Source organism: Scyliorhinus torazame, chromosome 3 (genome assembly GCF_047496885.1).
Source record: "Scyliorhinus torazame isolate Kashiwa2021f chromosome 3, sScyTor2.1, whole genome shotgun sequence".
NCBI classification, from domain to species: domain Eukaryota; kingdom Metazoa; phylum Chordata; class Chondrichthyes; order Carcharhiniformes; family Scyliorhinidae; genus Scyliorhinus; species Scyliorhinus torazame.
In genome coordinates this window covers 333,492,422-333,515,317 of record NC_092709.1, presented here as the reverse complement: position 1 = coordinate 333,515,317, position 22,896 = coordinate 333,492,422, and the positions used below count along the sequence as shown (strand labels likewise).

Here is a 22,896-nt window from a genome sequence, read left to right as displayed (position 1 = left end):
TTATTATTATTGAAAGAACTTTCCAATTAAAAGACTTGCACTTTTCAGAGAATTTACAGTGCAGAAGGACGCCATTCAGCCCATCGAGTCTGCACCGGCCCTTGGAAAGAGCACCCTACCCTACCCCCACCCTATCCCCGTAACCCAGTAACCCCACCTAACTTTTTTTTTGAACATTAAGGGCAATTTATCATGACCAATCCACCTATCCTGCACATCTTTGGACTGTGGGAGGAAATCGGAGCACCCGGAGGAAACCCACGCACACACGGGGAGAATGTGCAGACTCCGCACAGAATGTGACCCAAGCCTGATATCGAACCTGGGACCCTGGAGCTGTGAAGCAACTGTGCTAACGACTGTGCTACCGTGCTGCCCACAACACTTTCCTGACAACTAGTTTTCTCAAAGCACTTTTCAGCCAGAGAAGTACTTTTGTAGTGTAGTCACTGCTGAAACCGTGTCAGCTAATTTGCGCACAGAAAGCTCCCACAAATAGTTAATGTGATAATGAGCAGATGGTCTGGTTTTGTGATGTTGACTGAGGCCAGGACACTGGGGACAATTCCCTTGCTCGTCTTCAAAACAGTCTTTTACGTCCAAGCGTACAGACCGTTGGGGGGGCGCGAGGCTTGACAACTCGCTCAAAAGGCAGCACCTCTGGCAATGCAGTACTCCCTCAGTACTGTTCGCCCCAATATTTATCTTCAAGCCCTGGAGCAGGACTTGAACAAAAGCCTTGTGACTCAGAGTCGAACCATGGCGGGCCCAGCTCGGTCCCTCTCTCCCGCTCTTTCCCCGCGGCCCTGCGTTCTTTAAAACTCCTTATTCACATATTTTATCCATTTCCATTCCGAAAGTGGCCAGGCAGTGGAAATTCTGCACTGTAAATTCGATCTAAACCTATGATTGTACCAGGTCGTATCAACCCACTGCGGAAAAAGGTTCTCCTCATCTGCCTCTGGTGGCACTCTCAGTAGCAGGCCGATGATCAGATCAACACACGCAGGGCCTTAGGCTATTTACTGGCAGAGATTCTCATCTGAAATGCAAATCACATATTTTGCATTGTGTTGTCTTTTTATGGTGCTCCTGAGGCAAATACAAATCGCAGCCATCTGCCAGCAAGTTGGCACCAGCACCTTCTTCATCTCAGGTGATCAGATCTTGCGACTAAAGAATAAAAAAAGACATTTCTGTCTTTGAATTGCCACACCGCTCAACGTTTACTGCAATCAGGCCGGTTTCCCGATCGCAGCACCTGAGTCATTTAACCGTTGAATTCATTAACTGAATGAGGTAATATTTTCAATTTTTAATCACATACGGGAAACAGAGGCAGTGACAGAAGAAATCTCCACTGATAAATGAGACCAAAACAAAAGAGTCAACAATGTCAGGTGGTCAGTGATAAATCCTATATGAAATTCAGGAGAATCCTCTTCACTCATAGAGCGGTGAGAGTGCGGAACTCACCACCTCAAAGAGTAGCTGAGGCAAGTAATGGCATGGCTGAATTTAAGGGGCAGTTAAAAAAAAATAGATTTAGAGTGTTCAGTTCATTTTTTTTCCAATTAAGGGGCAATTTAGCATGGCCAATCCACCTACCCCGCACATCTTTGGGTTGTGGGGGCGAAACCCACGCAAACACGGGGAGAATGTGCAAACTCCACACGGACAGTGACCCAAAGCCGGGATCGAACCCGGGTCCTTGGCACCGTGAGGCAGCAGTGCTAGCCACTGCGCCACCGTGCTGCCCCACATTTAAGGGGGAGTTGCACAGCTGCATGAGGGGGCAGGAGGGATAAGCAGATGATAACCACATCAGCGAGTGTGCCACAAAATGATCAGCTTTTTGAGCCTGTCCGAGTATCAGTGCTGCAGGCCGCGATGCGGGTTAAGGGTGGGTGATGAATAATCTGTGCACACACCTGGAAGATAACCTTTGGCCTCAAGATGTAGGGGGAGCATCCACTCCCAGCAGCTTTCCTGGTGACAGTGACCTTGAATGTCCAAGTGTCTGCCTCATTTTGGGGTCAGAGGCGGACCTCTGTGAGGTCTCATATTGACTGCCCACAGGGAGGCGGAGGTATAGAGGTATTGTCAGTGGACTAATAAACCAGAGACCAGAGAAATGCTCTGGGGACCCAGGTTCAAATCCAGATGGTGAAATTTGATTGCAATAAAATCTGGAATTAAAAGTCTAACAATGACCATGGAACCATTGTTGATTGTCACAAAATGTCCTTTAGTGAAGGAAATCTGCTATCCTTACCTGGTCTGGCCTACATGTGGCTCCAGATCCACAGCAATGTGATTAACTCTTAACTGCCCCCTCAAGGGGCAATTAGGGATGGGCAATAAATGCTGGCACAGCCGGCGATGCCCAAATGCCATGAATGAATTTTTTAAAAATCCCTCAGGTGATGGATGTCCTGTACGAGAGGGCATCGGACTTCATCGTCTTTACCGCAGATACAGCCAGGCAAGCACAGAGGACTGTGAGCTCCGCCTCCAGGAAGAGATTCATGCAAACCCTAACCCTAACCCATGTAACTATATCTGAGACACCAGTCTGGGTTTTAATTTAATTATCAACTGGAAACGATTCCACTCATTAAATATGCGTCTGGTGTGTTACCATTGTGAACAGTTCCTTCTGGCCTGCACCCAGGCTTCCTGATTGATTCATCCTCGGGCACTCCTAGGTGCTGCTGCTGTCCACGACATCAGACATCTCTGCTTTGAAGAGACGACTCCTGTCCATTGAACGCAGCACTGCAACGGTAGTACAGGGCCGATGAAACCATCGCCATCTCACAGCCACCATTCAGCAGGTCATCCTCCTCCCGAAGATGTGGTTATGGTGCTTTGACTTGATGAGGGGTGGACTCCAGTGTGGCTCTTCAAGGTGGCCCTGTGGAGAGAAATGGAGCTGACGGAGGGCGAGGGGGAAGGGGACTGTGCATCAGGAATATCCAGCAAGATTACAAGGCCATCCGGAGCTTACAGTGGGTGCCAGCACATCGACCAGGCTGACATGGAAGCCCAGGGCGTCCAGACGCAGGGCCACGTCTCCTCACGGGCTGCACAGTAGCACAGTGGTTAGCACTGTTTTTTCACAGCGCCAGGGTCCCAGCTTCGAATCCTGGCTTGGTTCACTGTCTGTGCGGAGTCTGCACGTTCTCCCTGTGTTCGCGTGGGTTTCCTCCGGGTGCTCCCGTTTCCTCCCACAAGTCCTGAAAGACGTGCTTGTTAGGCAATTAAGAAATTCTGAATTCTCCCTCAGTGTACCCAAACAGGCGCCGGAATGTGGCGACTGGGGTTTTTCACGGTAACACTACAGTGTTCATGTAAGCCTACTTGTGACAATAATAAAAATTATGAAAAAGATCCTCCGATAGGTGCTTGCCACCTATCAGGCACTAATCAAGAGGCCAGCGGCACAGACACTATTCATGGGATTCAGCATTCGTGATACGTCAAGTCTCCAGCAGGTTTACCTTGGCACATTGCCTCTCATAGAGCTGAGACACAGACGGGATGTTCTGATGAAATGAACGTTTCACAATAAACATGACATGACTCATGACAGGAATTAGGCCCAGCCCATTTCATGACAGTAAAGTGCGTGCAGTGAACATAAGCTTTGCACCCAGGTGAACTGAAAAATGATGGCGCTACCATTTCCATCTTTCGAGAGCTCCTGTGGCTGAAAGAGATGTGGTACCCTGCCAACTGAGGTGACTGTAATGCCCATCCTGAGGGTCATGGTGCCCATGAAGACGTTGCCATAGGCTATACCACTACATCCCTGAACGGGCAGTCCTCTGTCATGGGGTCAAGTGCCAATATGTATCCAGTTCTCTTGTTTTCAGGCATTTATTCTGCTATTAACACCTACTCTGGACCAATGCTCTGTGTCTTTCATACTGTCACTACCAGTTCCTTTGTCTTGCGTTCCTTGAAATCATTTAATCTCCCCTGCCACCTAACCTATCCCTGACCTTCTTATTTGCTCCACCTGTTCCCACTTTTTCAACAACATAAAGCCCAACATATTCCTACAGCACGGTAGCACAGTGGTTAGCACAGTTGCTTCACAGCTCCAGGGTTCCATGTTCGAATCCCGGCTTGGGTCACTGTCTGTGCGGAGTCGGCAAGTTCTCCCCGTGTTTGCGCGGTTTCCCCCCACAGTCCAAAGATGTGCAGGTTAGGTGGATTGGCCATGCTAAATGGCCCTTAATGTCCAAAAAGGTTAAGTTGGGTTACGGGGATAGGGTGGAGGTGTGGACTTGGGTAGGGTGCTCTTTCCAGGGGCCGGTGCAGACCCAATGGGCCGAATGGCCTCCTTCAGCACTGTAAACTCTATGATTCTATGATTTTCAGTTGTGTGGAAGAGTCATATTGGATTCAGAATGTTACTGTCGTCCCTCTCTCCACAGATGCAGACCTGCTGAGTTTTCCCAGCACTTTCTGTTTTTATTCCAGATCTCCCGAATCGGCAGAACTTTGCATTGATTTCAGGATTGAGGTTTTGTGTCTCAGTCAGAGGGACCAAGGGGGAGGCATTGTAAGACGGGCCTCTTGAGTACTGAAACCATGGACATCATCCCTGCCTCCCTCGGCCCTTTCCTGGCATTCACGTTTCCCTGGTCGAAAGTTTCCAATGTGGAAAGTTGCCCAAGTGTGCCCTGTACACAAGAAACAGGACAAATCCAACCCAGCCAATTACCATCCTATCTGTCTACTCTCCATCATCAGTAAAGTGATGGAAGGTGCCAACAACAGTACTATCAAGCAGCACTTACTCAGCAATAACCTGCTCATTGGACGCTCAGTTTGAGTTCCAGCAGGGTCACTCAACTCCTGACCTCATTATAGCCTTGGTTCAAACTGGACAAAAGAGCTGAATGCCAGAGGCGAGGTGAGAGTAACTGCCCTTGACATCGAGACAGCATTTGACCGAGTGTGGCATCAAGGGATCCTAGCTAAACTGGAGTCAATGGGAATCAGGGGGAAAACTCTCCGCTGGTTCGAGTCATACCTGGCATAAAGGAAGATGGTTGTGGTGGTTGGAGGTCAATCATCTCAAATCCAGGACATCACTGCAGCAGTTCCTCAGAGTAGTGTCCCAGGCCCAACCATCTTCAGCTGCTTCATCAATGACCTGCCTTCCATCATAAGGTCAGAAGTGGGGGTGTTTGCAGATGACTGCTCAACGTTCAGCACCATTCACAACTCCTCAGATAATGAAGCAGTCCATGTCCAAATACAGCAAGACCCGGACAATAGAAGACTTGGGCTGACAAGTGGCAAGTTACATTCGCGCCACACAAGTGCCTGGCAATGAACATCTCCTACAAGAGAGCCTTTTGACATTCAATGGCATTACCATCGCTTAATCTCCCACAATCAACATCCTGGGGCTTACTATTGATCAGAAATTAAATTGGACGAGCCACATTAATACTGTTTCTATCAGGGCAAGTCAAAGACTAGGAATTCTATGGCAAGTAACTCCTCCCGACCCGCCAAAGCATGTCCACCATCTACAAGGCACAACTCAGGAGTGTAATGGAATACTCCCTTCTTGCCTGGATGAGTGCAGCTCCAACAACACTCAAGAATCTATACACCATCCAGGGCAAAAGCAGCCCACTTGATTGCTCCCACTTCAACAAACATTCAAACCCTCCACCACCGACGAACAGTGGCAGCTGTGTGTACCATCTACAAGATGCATTGCAGTAACTCACCAAGGTTCCTTAGACAGCACCTTCTAAACCCACGACCTGTGCCAACTAGAAGGACAAGAGCAGCAGATACCTGTGAACCCCACCACCTGGAGGTTCCCCTCCAAGTCACCCATAGCCCTGACTTGGAAATATATCGCTGTTCCTTCACTGTCACTGGGGCAACATCCTGGAACTCCTTCCCTAACAGCACAGCGGGTGTACCAACACCTCAAGGACTGCAATGGTTCAAGACGGCAACTCACCACCACCTTCTGAAGGGCAATTAGGAATGGGCAATAAATGCTGACTTAGCCAGTAACGCCCACGTCCCGTAAAAATTATTTTAGAAAGGAGTTGGAGAGCACCTATTGAAATGAAATAATAATAGCTTATTGTCACAAATAGGCTTCAAATAAAGTTATTGTGAAAAGCCCCTAGTCGCCACAATCCGGCACCTGTTAAGGGAGGCTGGTACAGGAATTGAACCCATGCTGCTGGCCTACCATGGTCTGCTTTCAAAGCCAGCGATTTAGCACTCTGCTAACCCAGCATTGATGTATCCCAACACTGTCATTGCAACAGAACATTCATCACTGCAAAATTTATCATACACTCAGTTCATGCCACTCTGTCCCTTCTGCATCCCTTAATGGAGTTCCTCACATGACTCCACATAAGCGTGGCCACTTGTTCAACGGAGGAGCTCCTTTGCTCACACGTCTGAGATATTGTGGTGTTCCTGTCATGAATGTGCTGCCCCATTTTCATTGCAAGGGCCCACACTGGCTCAGGAAACTCTTACCTGTATCCACGCATCCCCTGTTGCTGTTTATGGCCCCCGAGTCTCAGCATCTCTGACAGCCAGGAAGAGCATAGATGGAGCTCTCACCTGTCCTCCGAGGCAATGCCCACAGCTGCAGCTGCATCGTACTCCTGTGTGGCATGATGCTCACCTTGCGCCTGAGGCCCCACAGAGGTGCTTGCATCTGCACTGGTGGAGGCGGCACTTGACTCCTGAGGATGATGGATCCACAGAGTGCGAGGAGCTCATGGGAAGGTTCACAAATGTGGTTGGGGAAAGTTGAAACTAAATAAGCAGGAGGGTGGGCACCAGCATGTAAAAGTGGAAAAGAGGAATAGGTTGCAAAAAAGAGAGTGTTGGACAATACTAAGGAAGGATGTAATACCGTATTAGATAGGAGCGGAATAGGAAGGACTTTGAGGAATGTAAAGACAGGATCACAATGCATATGCTTAAATGCACAAAGTATGGTGAGTAACTTGGTGACCTAAACCACAAATAACCATGTGGGAATCTGGGGCGGGATTCTCCGGGAATTGGCGGGGCGGGCAGAAACGGCGCAGTGGAGTGGCGGGAACCACTCCGGCGTTGGGCCGCCCCAAAGGTGCAGAATCCTCCGCACCTTCAGGGGCTCGGACGGCGCCGGAGTGGTTTGCGCCCCGCCGGCCGGGGCCCTAGGGACTCCGCCGGCTGGCGCGGGTCCGCACATGCGCAGGAGCGTCAGTGTCTGCTTACGTCATCCCCGTGCATGTGCAGGGGGGTTTCACCTTTGCGCCGGCCATTGCAGAGGCCTACACGGCCGGCGCGTAGGAATAGAGTGCCCCCACGGCACAGGCCCGCCCGCGGATCAGTGGGCCCCAAACGCAGGCCAGGCCACCGTAGGGGCACTCCCCGGGGCCAGGTCGCCCCGCGCCCTTCCGAGGACCCCGGAGGCCGGACACGGAGCTAGTTCCCGCCGGTAGGGACCTACCTTGATATACGGCAGCGGGACCCGGCAAAAACAGGCGGGAACGTGGCCCATCGCGGGCCGGAGAATTCGGGCGGCCCCGGGACCCATTGAGTCGCGCTGGTCCCCGCCATTCTCTGAGGCGGGCGGCGCAATTCACGCCTCGCCGACCTTTGGGGGGTGGGAGAATTCGGAGGCCGGCTGGGGCGGGATTCACGCCGACCCCCGGCGATTCTCCGACCCGGCGGGGTCCGGAGAATCCCACCCATGATATACTGACAATAGCAGAAACATGGCTTAAAAATGGCGACGGCTGGGCACTTAATATTCAACAATATAGTTTTCAGAAAAGAGAGAGAGGAAAAACAGGGAGGTAGGTTGGCAGTAATGATTAGGGAAGGCATTGAGACATTGGAAAGAGAGGGTGTCCTTGAGGAGGCAAGGCCAGGATCCATTTGAGAAGCAAAAAAAGCAAGTTCGCAATACTTTGGGATATTTTATAGACCTCTAAATAATGAGAAAGAGGGATAGTGGAACAAATCTACAGGGAAATCACAGATATATGGCAGAACTATAAAGTGGTGAGAGTGAGGGACTTTGATTACCCAAATATTAATAGGAATAATGTTAAAATAAAGGCGAGGGAGGAGGAGGAATTTCTGAATTATGTTCAGGATAACTTACCTGATCAGTATGTTCTCAGACCAATTAGAGAGGATTGCTGGATCTAGTGCGAGAAAATGAGGTGGACCAAGTGCCTCTGGGGCAACATTTGGGTAAGAGCGATCATTGCATCATAAGGTTTAGACTATTAAAGAAGAACAAGGAACAATTTAAGAGAGAACTTTGAAATTGGAAGAAATTTCAATGTCATGACAAGGGAAGTCGCCAGGGTAAAGTGGGATGGGAGACTGACAGGAAAAACCTGAATGGAGCATTGGCCGATTTACAAGGAAGAGATGTTTCAGATACAGACTTGGAACATTTCAACAAGTGCAAAAGGAATGGAGCCATAAACAGGCTCATTGGGCGATGAGGGAATCCAGATTATTATGAACTAGTAAAAGGAGAATGTGTGATGCATTTCATGTGAGTTGCTGAACCATGGGGCGGTCCGTCCACCAGAGACTGCTGCGTATATTCCATGAAAACCTGCTCCCTCCATGATAAGAAAAGCCTGGCTGCAGCCGTATCGATGGCTGATTGATGCCCTTTATATGGGGCCTGCTGCTTCTAACTCTGGCTTCCTGATTGTACATGCTGCCTACAATTGGACAGATATTGTGGAGGAGGAGCAGTATTTTGTCGTCTCTTGAAAATGAAATGGACATTACACAATGACCTTGAGTGGGGAGTGAGATCCAAAATTGGTACTGATGTCGGGGCCAAAATCCAGCCAGTTATCTGGGTGTGTGTCTCTCTCTCTTTCTCCATCTGTCTTCCCGACCCTTTACGTTGCCAGATCTGGTCTGTTTTTACTTACACATTTTCTCAGCTTCCTGTAAGATTCCAATATCGCTGTTGCTCTTTTGCTTCAGGAAAGTTCCGTTTTGTATCTTCCGGGTAATTGTACTGTCCAGTGATGGGCCATTCCTGTTCCATTACTTTTCAGTGGGGATTGCAGAATGATCAGGAGGACCAAGTACGGTACTTGCTGAGGTTCGGAGGGGGGGACCACCTCTTGCACCTGGTGAAGGCACGGTAAGCTCATCTCTCATTATCACGACACAGTGACACAAGGATTGCCATCCACACCAGTCTGGCCTGACTGTGATCCCATACCGCAAAGTGGTTGACGCTTAACTGCCCACTGAAATGGACTAGCAAGCACTCATTTCAAGGGTAATTAGGGATGGGCCTTGCCAATGACAGCCACAGCCCATGGAAAAATTCCAACAAAAGATTTATGATAGTCTGACAAAAGAGCCAGAAGGAGAGTTGTTTGTTACACAGTGAGTTATTGTGGACTGGGATACACTGCCTGACATGCAGTGGAAGTTGATTCAATAAGAACTTTCAAAAGTGAATCCTGCTAGATAATTGAACGGATTTAAAGAAATACAATGTAATGTGGAAAGAGCAAGGAAGTGGAAGCACTAATTGGATAAATCTTTGAAAGAGCCAACACTGGCAGGGTGGGCTGAATGATTCTGGTTCTGCATGATTCCATCATTCTATGACTGGAACTGGTGCTGGGCATCCATGCCCATAAGGAATTGGTGCCCAAACCAATTTTACGGTGGATCCTTGCAGCCAACAAAGAGAGGAGGCAATTCATTGTGCATTCAGTGCTCGATTCTTATTGACATCCTGGAGGTGAATGCGTATGTGTGTATGTAGATATGTGTACATGCGTGTGTGTGTCTGCGTAGGTGTGTATGCATGCATGCATGTGTGTGCATGCATATGTATGTACACAAATGTGTGTGTCTGCACATGTAGGTGTGGTGCTTGTGTGTGTGTATGTATGTAGGTGTGTGTGCATGAGTGTATGTGTGCGTTGATGTGTTGGGTGTTCTGGATCACATGCAGGTCACCAATACTTGAAGTAGTGCAACCCTATTTTGTTAAAAGGTTAACTATTTAAACATACTTGAACTGTGGGTAAATACAATACTAGCTTTAACTAAAGACCTTTGCCTTGTCCTAACCAGTTGATGCACCCAGCACATGGTGAATGTCTGTGTTGCAGGCTGTGAGCTCTGTGCTCCTAGCTAGCTGCTACTCGAATGAGCGGGAACTCTGATGCCCCCTTTCTTTATAGTGCTCTCACTGGTAATTGGCTGTGGTGTTGTGTATGTTGATTGGTCCCACTGTGTGTCCATCAGTGTGTGTCTGCACCATGATATACTGGTGTATATTATGACATGCGTGTTTGTGTGTGCATGCACGTTTGTGTTTGTAGGTGTGTGCGGGGGTGTGTTTGTCTGCATACAGTGTGTGTGTACATGCGTGCATTTGTATGTAGGTGTGTGTACATGTGTGCGTCCACGTGTTTGTATCAGTGTGAATGTATGTGCATGAGTGTGTGTGCATTTGTGTGCATGTGTGCGTGTGTACATGTGCACGTGTGTGCATGTGTGTGTGTGTTCAGGTGGGGATACAAAATACCTGGGAGTAAATTGCAATTTGAATCTAATTCTGGCCTTCAGAAGTGTGTCATTAATGATATAAAATTATAGAATAACCTAACTCTTTGATGCAGCTTTCTAATTAATCCCACGCCACGGTAATATTTTCCCTTCCAAGTAAATGTCCAATTTTCCTTTTATAAATTTTGAGTACTCAATTCATTTTTTCCAATTAAGGGACAATTCAGCGTGGCCAATCCACCTACCCTGCACACCTTTGGGTTGTGGGGGTGAGACCCTCGCAGACACGGGGAGAATGTGCAAACTCCACATGGACAGTGACCCAGGGCCGGGATCGAACCTGGGACTTTGGCGCCATGAGACAGCAGTGCTAACCACTGTGCCTAATGTCTAATTTACCTTTGAATTTACTTCCACCACTATTTCAGGCAGCGCATTCCAGACCATAACAACTTGCATTACTATATAAATGTTCACTTCTGGTTACTCACCCTCTTATCACTGGAAGCAGTTCCTCTTTAATTGGTGATTGGTGTTTATGAGATATTAAATTTTGAGACAAGATTGGATTTTATGACCATTCCAAGAACCAGCTTCTTCCACATAATGAGCACACAAATGATTGAGAATGAACCCATCCTATAATTGGAAGATTTGTAGATATTTTATGACCATTTATTTATTGACAAAGCAAGGTAATCTGAATTAATAAGTAACTTGGTGATAAGTTCGGCTGTAGGTTTGAAACAGACACTGACTTTAGAATGACGGGGTCGGGCAGATCAGAGTTTTACCACTGGCTTCATGACGCTTTCCACAGCTCTACAGAATCGGTGAACGAACAAACTACACAGAGCTTTGCTCATTTTTATCACCTGAACTTGAAAATGTTCTTCATAACGAACCAAGATGCCAGTCTACATGTTTTAAAATAAGATTGTTAGAAGCTACACATATTCATATGGAGGGATCTGTCCCCAGGAAGCAGACAGAATATGTCCGAGCTTTGTGCCTTTTTTGAATTGACCAAAAGCATGCGGGCAATAATTCCCGGTTAAATTATTCATGGCATTGCCTTGACCAATCGATCGACTTGTCATCCAATCAACACCCAGTTTTGCATGCAGTATAAATGATTGCTCCCTTTGAAATTTGGCAATCTAGTATCTGTCCTGATGAGTACAAGACAAAAATCTTCGACAGTATGTCTCTATTATTTGAATTATTTGATCAAATTGAATGGTGGAAACAGGCTCGATGGGACGGAATAGCCTGATCCTGAGATGGCACTGACAGACCTGGCAATGTTGTCATAGAATCATAGAATAGTTCAGTACAGACGGTAGCCATTTGACCTATTGACTCTGTGCCTGATCTTAGGGGCTGGTTTAGCACAGGGCTAAATAGCTGGCTTTTAAAGTAGACCAAGCAGGCCAAGCAGCACGGGTTCAATTCCCGTAACAGCCTCCCCGAACAGGCGCCGGAATGTGGCGACTAGGGGATTGTCACAGTAACTTCATTTGAAGCCTACTCGTGACAATAAGCGATTTTCATTTTTCATTTCATTTCATTTCAAAAGCCAGTCCAGCCCATCTCATTCTTCCCACTCTTTCCTCTGCCTTGAAACTATTTTCTCGTTCAAGTATTTATCTAATTCACTTTTGATAGGAGGTGGTGACGCAGCGGTGTAGTCACTGGACTAGTAATCCTCAATTTGAATCCCACCATGGCAGATGGTGGATTGAATTTAATTTAAAAACGTCGAGAATTAAAAGCCAAATGATGACCATGAAACCATCGTCAATTGTCGTAAAATCCCATCTGATTCACAAGCGAAGGAAATTTGCTGGGACATCCTTCATTGGGCTTCACATCCTTCCTCACATTATACCAAACAGTTGAGGGCAGACGTCCCATCATTTCCTTTCTAGGATTTGGAACACCCTAATGTTTAACAGCAAGGTCCCACAAATTACAAGATGTTAATGACTATCCAGATAATCTGTTTTTAGCGATGAACATCAAAGGCTACATAATGGCCAGTACATCAGGGAGAAACCCCCCTGCCTACCTTCAAAATATGGGATCTTTTACATCCACTTGAAGGGGCAAATTACTTAATATCGCCTCCACAAATTGGCACAGCATCCCTTCAGTACAACACTTGGAGTTTTCGAATGTGCTCAAGTTTGTGGAGTGGGACCAGAACGTATTAACTTAGAGAGAAGAGTGCTCTCCGCTGAGCCCGAATAAAACAACTTAATCACCTCACTGAACATTTAAGGATAATGAGTTGTATGTTATTCCTTGTCAAACATGTGGTGGGACTTGCTATAACGCAGATTTTCTTTGTTTCATTTCCTCAGAGAGCTGTTAACCAAGACCTACAGCGAATCGCACTACTTAGCGGATGGTTCCATGGTGATGGAGGGACGGCACCATCTGGTGAGTCTTGTGATTAGCACAGAATTACTTTGTACTTATTAGCACACCGACAAGCCATTCAGCCAACTTTCCTGTGCCAGTGAACCTGCCCCATACAAGCTTCCTCTCACCTCACCTTGCCAACATAATTGTATATTTTCCCAAAGGCTGCCCTCATGATTCACTGGGCTAACTTTAGAAGCAGCTGAGTCATATGCATTATGGAGATTGTCAGGCCTGTCCCCTGGACTGTGCTGCGCTTAGCCATGGAGGTGAAGGGGGGAGTGCCAAATGTCCTCAACGTTCCTGGAGTCCCTAATCTAGGGATGGGGAAGAGGGTGGGAAAAGCACCCTGTAAATCCCAAACCTGATCACTGCCAATCAATTAGTAGGGTGATGAGAGGATGTAGGGGGTGGGGTTCCAGGAGTGCAATTGTCCTACTCCTGCTATTAATTATTACTTTCAATCCCTGTTAGCATTACAGGTGGCATGGTAGCATATCATAGAACTTACAGTGCAGAAGGAGGCCATTCGGCTCATCGAGTCTGCACCGGTTCTTGGAAAGAGCACCCTACTCAAGGTCAACACCTCCACCCTTTCCCCATAACCCAGTAACCCCACCCAACACTAAGGGCAATTTTTGACACTAAGGGCAATTTAGCATGGCCAATCCACCTAACCTGCACATTTTTGGACTGTGGGAGGAAACCGGAGCACCCGGAGGAAACCCACGCACACAGGGGGAGGATGTGCAGACTCCGCACAGACAGTGACCCAAGCCGGAATCGAACCTGGGACCCTGGAGCTGTGAAGTAATTGTGCTATCCACAATGCTACCGCGCTGCCCTTATAGTGGTTATAGTGGTTAGCACTGTTGTTTCTCGACTCCAGGGTCCCAGGTTCGATTCCTGACTTAGTCACTGTCTGTGCAGAGTCTGCACGTCCTCCCCGTGACTGCTTGGGTTTCCTCCGGGTGCTCCAGTTTCCTCCCACAGTCCAAAGATGTGCAGGTTAGGTGGATTGGCCAAGATAAATTGCCTTTATGCCCGAAAAAGGTTAGGTGGGATTACTGGGTTACGGGGATAGGGTGGAGTTAGGGGCTTAAGTGCTCTGTCCAAGGGCCAGTGCACACCCGATGGGCTGAATGGCCTCCTTTTGCATTGTAAGTTCTATGATTCTATGATTCATTGCACATGCGTTGATGATCGTGATATATGATCGTGCTCCTCTGTGATGAATATCGTTGCTGAATAGCTGAGTTCACATCTGGTTCCTTGGAAGAGGAACTGGAGAGTAACCAGTAACTTTGAAGCAATGCCGTGGAGCGGTGTGAACACCTGGAAAGCAAATGGAAGAAAAATGTAATTTATCCGTACATATATCTATTAAAGTAAGCACCAACATTGTGAGGGATGTAAGAAGGATGTAAGAAGATGTAAGAAATTAAATTGCCCTTAGTGTCCAAAAAGGTTAGGTGGGGTTGCTGGGTTACGGGGATAGGGTGGAGGTGTGGGTTTAAGTATGGTACTCTTTCCAAGGGCTGGTGCAGACTTGATGGGCTGAGCGGCCTCCTTTTGCACTGTAAATTCTATGAATCTATGAAATGCTCTTGGACAATCGAAGCATTAAATCAGACACTTCTCATGTTTCAGAATCACTGCTGCTACACGGGTTCCGTTGAGGGAGTAGAAGACTCTTCAGTGTCTCTTTGCACCTGCCAAGGTCTCAGGTATAGCCTCATAGTTAAATCAATGAGTGAACCACACAATCTGGTTCATTAAGAGGTTCGCTGTGGCCGATTGGTAGAACTCTTGCCTCCAAATCATAAGTTCCCATGGGTTATAGCCCCAGTCCCGGCTGACACTCCAGTGAGGTGTTGAGGGAGTGCTGCACCAGCGGCGCTGCCTTTTGGATGAAATGTTAAAGCAAGACCCCACCTGCCCTCTCGAGTAGCTTTGAAAGATCTGGCACTGTTTCCAAGAAGAACAGGTTACTTCTCGCCTCTGTCCTGGTCAATATATTTTTCTCATCCAAGATCACTGAAATAGATCGCTTCACTATCGCTTGTTTGTGGGAGCTTGCTGTGAGCAAATTGGCTGCTGTGTTTCCTACATAACAAGAGTAGCTTGCACGCCAGAAATGCTTCATAGGCTGTATCAAGGACACCCAAAGGCGATGAAATGTGATTACATAAATACCGGTCTTTTCTTTCTGTTAACCCAATATCTATTGGCCTTGTCCAAAATTAAGTCTCTGTTTTTTTGAGAACCTATGAATGCCTCTTTTTGCAGCGGTTACGTATCGATTGGAGATAAGCAGTATGGCATCGATCCTGTGCGAGGCAGCAGTCACAACCACAAAGTGAGCCGGCTGGGACGCGTCCGCACAAAGAGGCACCTTTCCCCATCCCCCGAGAAACTGGTGGTGAGGAATCAAGGCTGACCTTTAATTTTAGAGGGGGGTAACTGAAAAGCAGAGAAGCGATGTTATCATGAAAACAAAATACTGCGTGCTGGAAACCTGAAATTAGAACAGGAAATGCTGGAAAAACCCAGCAGCCCTGGAAGCAGCAGCAGAGAGGGAAACAAGAGTTAACGTCTTGAGGCCGGGTAACTCTTCTTCAGAGCTAAAGAGAGGGAGAAATGTATATTCTATAAGATGCGGGATAGCAGCTGGAGCAAAGTAGTAGGTCGGTGATAGGTTGGATTTAGAAGAGATTGCAACAAAGTTGTATCGAGCACGGAAGCGTTAAAGGCAGCGTGAAGAGACAAAGTGGCATAAAGGTAAGATAGAATGTGAAAATGGGTGAACAAATTTCAGTGCTCAAGTGATGTTACACTTGTACAGGAGAGTGAACAGTTTTTATCTCCATAATATAAGAAAGGTATGGAGGCAAAGGAAAGGGTGAAAAAAAGCCCCAGTTAGATAACTGTGCTGTGAGCAGTTCTGGGCACCACACTCAAGGCCTTGGAAGGGAGTGTAGAGTATAGATTTATCACAATGATTATAGTCCATCAAAGTTTAATTGCAAGTAGAGATGACACAAATCATGGCTGCTGTGGTGATATGCATCACTGTAAATGCACAAGGGGTTAATGTAGGTACACTGCAACGAGGTAAACACTAGAGGGAGCACCAGAGACATCATGACACACAGACATTCAACCAATAGGTCAGTAAGATAGGACACGACCAATGGGCAGTCAAGACATACCTAGAGGTGACACTACCACAAGGGGGCTACCCATATAAAAGGACAGGGCACACATGCTCTTTCTCTTTCCATAGTTGACACTCAGAGAGACAGGGGCAGATCAGGAAGCATCACACCCACCGCATGGATTAGAGCAGACTGGTTAGTTAGATTGAGTTATTATAGTAAGATTAGCAGGAGAGCCGAACTCAAGTAGGAGAATTGATAACTGTTCAATAAATGTGTAAAGCTATCTCCAAGTCTGAACCTTCCTTTGTCAGAGTATACATCAAGGAAGCAGCTTATGCTACATGAAGAAGCACAACACAACAGCTGTGTCTCCAGGAATTTAGACGGTTAAAAGGTGATTAAGGAGAACAGATAGAGTAAATAGAGAATAACTATTTCTGCTGGTTTGGGAGTCTAGGACTGGGGGGGGGGGGGGGGGGGTTGGCTAAAGATTCGAGCCAGGCAAAAATGGCAGATGATTGTAACATTACTCTGCAAAGGGCAACTGATGGTAGAATCAATTGTTAATTTTAAACCTGCAAATAGATTTTTGTAAAAAAATGTATTCAGAGATAGCGGGCAAAGGCATGTTAGATCACCGATCAGCCACGATTTCATTAAATGGCAGAACAGGCTCGAGGGGCTAAATGGCCTTCTCCTGTTCCTACGCTCTGATGAATAGCTTTTGACAGTGGCGTAACTACTTTCAACTGGAGTGTTTAATTTGCTTCTGATAGCAGAATGCTTGTATTCAAAATCCACCTGAGGATTGGAGTACACAATCGAGGGCTGACACTCTGTGCAATAGCGAGGAAGTTCTCTCCTTGAAGTGAGAAATTAAACTGAGACCGGTGTGAATATTAAACAGCACCATCATCGACATTTACTGTTACATTACTGTTTGTGTGGTGTTCCAAAATGGCAGTATGCTGACTTACATAGGAGCAGACACTTCAGAGTACATATTTTTTTGTGTATTTATTGGATGTGATCATCGCTGGCTAGGCCAGCATTCATTGCCCATCCCTAATCAGCCTTGAACTGAGTGGCTTGCTAGGTCATTACTATAGGTCTGGTGTCACAGCCAGACCAGACAATGATCAGATGGGTTTACACCCTCGTTTCATAGTCATCATTAGACTTTGAATTCCAGATTTTTATTGAATCTGCCATGGTCGGATTTGAACCCGGGTCCCTAGAGCACTAACCTGCATTTCTGGTTTACAATTCCAGGGATAATACCACTGTGCCGTCGCCACCTCCCTCTATATTTGTATGTGGCATATTTTGGGTGTCTGAGAGACACGATGAAGCGTCTTATAAGTGCAGACTATTCTTCACTTGTGTAAGTAAGAGATTAATGGGGACATGTATTCATTATTGTGTTCTTCCTCTTCATCTTTCTCATCCTTCTTTCCCAGAGTCGCAAAGCCAATCTCAGCATCGAGCTCTTCCTTGTGGCTGACAGAGAGGAGGTAATTTTTTTTTCATTGGAACTTAGAAGGCCATTCATCCCCTCTATCTGGCTCTGCCATTCATCAGATCATGGGAAATCTGTGCTTGAACTCCATGTCCCTCAACAGCCATCCCCTTCACCTTCAAAGAACTTTGTCCTGCTAACTGAATGGGTAAATACAATGCCTGGTTATAGTAACTGAATATACAGATGGGACCAGGTTTGATTCCTGGCCTGAGTTCCCTAAATTTGGCTTTCGCACCCAACGGTTAAAGACTTTGCTGGGGTGATGCAGGGAGGGGAAATCGGTAAAAGTTCTTGTTCCAAATCACAACCGACTTAGATTGGATTGGATTTGTTTAGTGTCACGTGTACTGAGGTACAGTGAAAAGCATTTTTCTGCGAGCAGCTCAACAGATCATTAAGTACATGGGAAGAAAAGGGAAGAAAAGAAAATGCATAATAGGGCAACACAATGTATACAATGTAACTACATAAGCACCGGCATCGGATGAAGCATACAGGGTGTAGTGTTAATGAGGTCAGTCCATAAGAGAGTCATTTAGGAGGCTGGTGACAGTGGGGAAGAAGCTGTTTATGAGTCTGTTCGTGCGTGTTCTCAGACTTCTGTATCTCCTGCCCGATGGAAGAAGTTGGAAGAGTGAGTAAGCCGGGTGGGAGGGGTCTTTGATTATGCTGCCCGCTTTCCCCAGGCAGCAGGAGGTGTAGATGGAGTCAATGGATGGGAGGCAGGTTCGTGTGATGGACTGGGCGGTGTTCACGACTCTCGATGCTCGTTGCTCGGCTGCTGAAAAATAACTGTGTGGCCACGGGGGCACTGGGGACCATCCCAGCAGATGAGAGAAGAAGCCATTCATGTGGCTGAGAGAGGCACAAGTTAAAGAACCAGAGGTTAAAAGTAAGAAGCAAGGTTCGATAGAGCTTATACAGGCAGAGGTTTTGTGGGACTAAGATATCGTGAAGGACAATGAAACAATCAGTGCAACTTAGTTCGGAAAAGGATTTATGAGACTATGATCTCATTTTCCACGACAGATAGGGAGCTTTGTATTTGCAAACTCATACATTTTGGTAGTGCCAGTATATCTGGTCTCCATGTGTGGGGACCTGTACTAATCGACACTCAGCTGGGATATTCTCGGTGAGGCCGATTGATGCGGGTGGCCGATCGATACGGCGTTAGCAGAGTTTAAATGGTTTTCTAAACACACTTAACCGAGAGAGATTGGGTCCGGCCCATTGTGGGCGGGATCTAGATAGCGCCGTCTTGCGAGATCTGGTTAGATCTCGTGAGGTGTAATGCCCATTGGGAATCCCGGGGGAGGCTTCTCTGGGGATCTACTGGCTGCGCCCGTCCCGATTCCAGCGGAATGCGGCCGGTAAATTACGCCCGAAGGATCTGGGTTTGAAGCTTTGGGTTCAAGCCTTACTCCAGAGGGGCTGTTTAGCACAGGGCTAAATCGCTGGCTTTAAAAGCAGACCAAGGCAGGCCAGCAGCACGGTTCGATTCCTGTAACAGTCTTCCCGAACAGGCACCGGAATGTGGCGACTAGGGGCTTTTCGCAGTAATTTCATTGAAGCCTACTTGTGCCAATAAGCGATTTTCATTTCATGACTTGTTGCCCACAGAAGGAGCATTCAGGTGGCTGAAATCAGCCTTTAAAATTTTTCCAACACTTATCTGCAGCATTCTCCAAGAGAGGGGAAAGAAAGTATGACAATATACGAACAATCTAATCGTTAAATGGTCGTGCACGTTTTCGACTACAGTTTGTATGGGCAACTGCAAAAATGGCTCTTTGGATACGATCCCAGAGAGAGATATAGAATTGCAAAATATGGTGAAACATTAGAAATGTAGGAGACTTTGGGTGGGATTTTCAGACCCTTCCCACAGGTGGGAATCATAGAATTTACAGTGCAGAAGGAGGCCATTCGGCCCATCGAGTCTGCCCGATCCTTGGAAAGTGCATCCCACTTAAGCCCATGCCTCCACGCTATCCCCGTAACCCCACCAGACCTTTTTGGTCGCTAAGGGCAATTTATCATGGCCAATCCACCTAAGCTGCACATCTTTGGACTGTGGGTGGAAACCGGAGCACCCGGAGGAAACCCACGCACACACGGGGAGAACGTGCAGACTCCGCACAGACAGTCACCCAAGCCAGGAATCGAACCTGGGACCCTGGAGCTGTGAAGCAACTGTGCTAACCACAGTGCCGCCATGCTGCCCAACATTCAGTCCTGTTGAAGTCGCCCACCTGTGGCTGGTTCCCTGGCGGCGGCGGTGCGGGCGAGCCAGGGAAAAGCCCGTAGACTTTGACGGGACCCCGCTGGTGGTCAGTGACAGGCTGCATAGGCCACGGGAGAACCTGCCAAGGGGAGTGGGGTGGGAAAATCCCAGCCTTTCTGTGGGCTTATTGAACTTATTTGCTGCCCCCCCCAAAAAAAAAAACAGTCTGGTTTAAATCTCATAGTGAGACAAACCCTTCAGAGGAGGAGGAGGATAAAGAGAAAAGAGAACAAAACAAAAACCGTTGATCAATTTTCAAAAGTTCATTACTGACATTCTCTTCGTAAGCACATCCGAACCACTCGCTCGCATCTTGTCTTTTCACAGTTTCTCCAAAATGAAGGGGACCTCAGAAAGACGCAGGAGACATTGATTACTCTAGCACATCATGTTAATCAGGTAAGAGAAACAATGCCTTCCTTACTGGGCAGTCCAGGTGAAAGATCAAAGTGCATACAGCACCCCACTGAGGATGGAAAGAGTATAGAGTATGGCAAAAGATAATTAACTTAAAACAGCCAACCTTGGTGTTATAACCCGCAAGGGCCTTGCAGGGTAGGGGTGATTCATCACCCCGCGGAGCTCGCAGAGTATGAGCTCCCCGATAATGGGGTGGGGGGACCCTTAACAATTATCACTTGATTTTGTATAAATAGAGTCGGACAGCCAGGCACCGAGTGAAAGCCCAGTAAGGAGCTACTGGAACTGTACACAATAGATAATTGTGAAATAAAGTAAGTTCTCTTTTACCCGACCAACTCAGTGTGGACCTGTTGCTCCTTACAAAACTTGGGTTTTAGGGACGGCGCGTGGCACAGTGGTTAGCACTGCTGCCTCACGGGGCCGAGGATCCGGGTTCGATCCCAGCCCCGGGTCACTGCCCGTGTGGATTTTGCACATTCCCCCCCCGTGTCTGCATGGGTCTCACCCCCACAACCCAAAGATGTGCAGGGTAGGTGGATTGGCCACGCTAAATTGCCCTTTAAATGGAAAAAAGTTATTGGGTACTCTAAATCTATTTAAAAAAAACTTGGGTTTTAAAAGATTTTTAAAAGAGGAAGAGAGGAGCAATTGTTTTAAGGAGTTGAGGGCCTGGAAAGGAATGGTTTCGAGTAGGAGACTGTCCCGGGTTTTGATTTCACTACCTTGAATGTAAGGTGAATGATAAATATGTTGGGTTCCCGAGAGCGAGCAGAGAGAAAAGTTATCAGGGCATTAAGAACCAAGCCGTGTAAACTTTTTAAAACATTTTCCATAAGCACTTATTTTCATTGCAAAAGACAGTGCAATCCTTCACGGAGTTGGAAAGGACATATCTACAGCGATAGGGCGATCGGACAAGTTTGCGGTGAAGCACATTTCACAATCTCATGTCTCCTGCTCAGAATCATGCTAAGTGCTGCCTCACTTTCTGTAATTACCAAGCACTACCACTGTAGGTCACTAGGCACTTAAAGTTTTGCACAATCTTCCATTCAATAAAACCATGGCAACCGGTTGCCTTTGTAATTTGCGATGTGAAAAAACCCTCGATGAGCCCTCCCTCTCCGCAAAGACAGTAAAGTTTTTGATCACAGGATGTGAGTGTCTCTAGCAAAGGAATTTTGTCTCCAGAAGGTATTGCCCAACCCAGTTAAGGTGTGGGGTGGACCTTCATCTTGAACTGCTGAAGTCCTTGTAGTGATGGGGCCTTTCATGGCGGTGCTTGAGGCAATACTATCCATAACTATTTGGATTTAGATAGCGCACTTGTCAGTGAAAACACCACGGGACTGAAATGGAGAGTTCAGTGAAGGAAGTAGAGTTTAAAAACGAGTGGAAGAGTGAGGAGGCGTGATGGAGGAATGGGCATGGCTGCATCATTGATGATGTGATGAAGGGCAGTAGCGACGGAAAGCCTGAGTGAGAATTTCTCAGGGGGATTTGCAAGTTCTAAGCCCACTGTTGGGATTCTGTGTTTTTCAGATCTACCACAAGGAGTTAAATATCCAGATTTTTCTTGTTGGCATAGAAATCTGGACAAATGAAAATAAGATTGGCTCCAGCGGGGATACCTCAAAGGCTCTGCTAAACTTTATGAAATGGAGAAGCAAAGAGCTTGTGCCAAGGAAACATCATGATAACGCCCAACTTATCAGGTAATTGTGGGTCTGTGCCATTGTAGAATGACCAGGCTGCTGGATTTAGACTGGCATCATTGCGTAGGAATCTTTACAGTAGGCAGGTTACAGCCCTGAAAGCACCCATTGTAATGCACAAACCGCTCCCAAAGTCAGCCACGCTCTTCAATTACACAGGGCAGAATTTTCCAGCCTATCTGGCGGCTGGGATCGATGTGGCCGAAAGTCAATGGATTTTTGGCTGGCTTGCCGCATTCCCCACGCCGGGTCCCACCACAGCGGAGTCGGAGCATCCCAGCCAAAAAGTATATGTGCTGCACAGAAACAACTGTCGTTTATGCTCCAAATGAGCCTCCTCCCATTTCTTATGTCCATGTGGCCCCCTCAAATCTGCTCCACCATTCAATATGATCATGACTGATCATGCATAGGATTACCTCGGACAAACAGTCCATACTGGTATTATGCTTCATTCGAGCATCCACCCATCTAAATCCATCACCTTACCCCTCAATTCCATTCACCCTCATGTATGTATCCAGCTTCCCCTTAAATGTACCGATACTGCCTGTTGGTAACAAGTTTCACATTCTTGCCACTCTTTGGATAAAGAGGTTTCTTTTGAATTCCCGACTGGATTTCTTGGTAATCACCTTACATTGATGGCATCCAGATATGTCCTTCCCCCACCAGAGGAAACATTCTCTTTGATCTTGTAACTCAACTTCACTTTTTTACCCCATCCCTTGGTTCTCTTCAGCTCCGTACGTTTGAACAGGACCTACTCACTGCACAGGACCT

At 47.1% G+C, this 22,896-nt stretch overlaps 1 protein-coding gene across 1 annotated transcript in view; it reads left to right on the top strand.

The window, feature by feature from the left end:
- LOC140409636 (snake venom metalloproteinase BjussuMP-2-like) overlaps window positions 1-22,896 on the top strand; it is a 52,736-nt gene that overhangs the window by 10,144 nt on the left and 19,696 nt on the right. Inside the window, exons 4-10 of the mRNA XM_072497970.1 lie at window positions 9,099-9,187; window positions 12,945-13,023; window positions 14,656-14,732; window positions 15,295-15,427; window positions 17,627-17,680; window positions 20,303-20,374; window positions 21,941-22,113. Coding sequence (XP_072354071.1) covers window positions 9,099-9,187; window positions 12,945-13,023; window positions 14,656-14,732; window positions 15,295-15,427; window positions 17,627-17,680; window positions 20,303-20,374; window positions 21,941-22,113 — 677 coding nt within the window. The remainder of the gene's footprint in view (window positions 1-9,098; window positions 9,188-12,944; window positions 13,024-14,655; window positions 14,733-15,294; window positions 15,428-17,626; window positions 17,681-20,302; window positions 20,375-21,940; window positions 22,114-22,896) is intronic.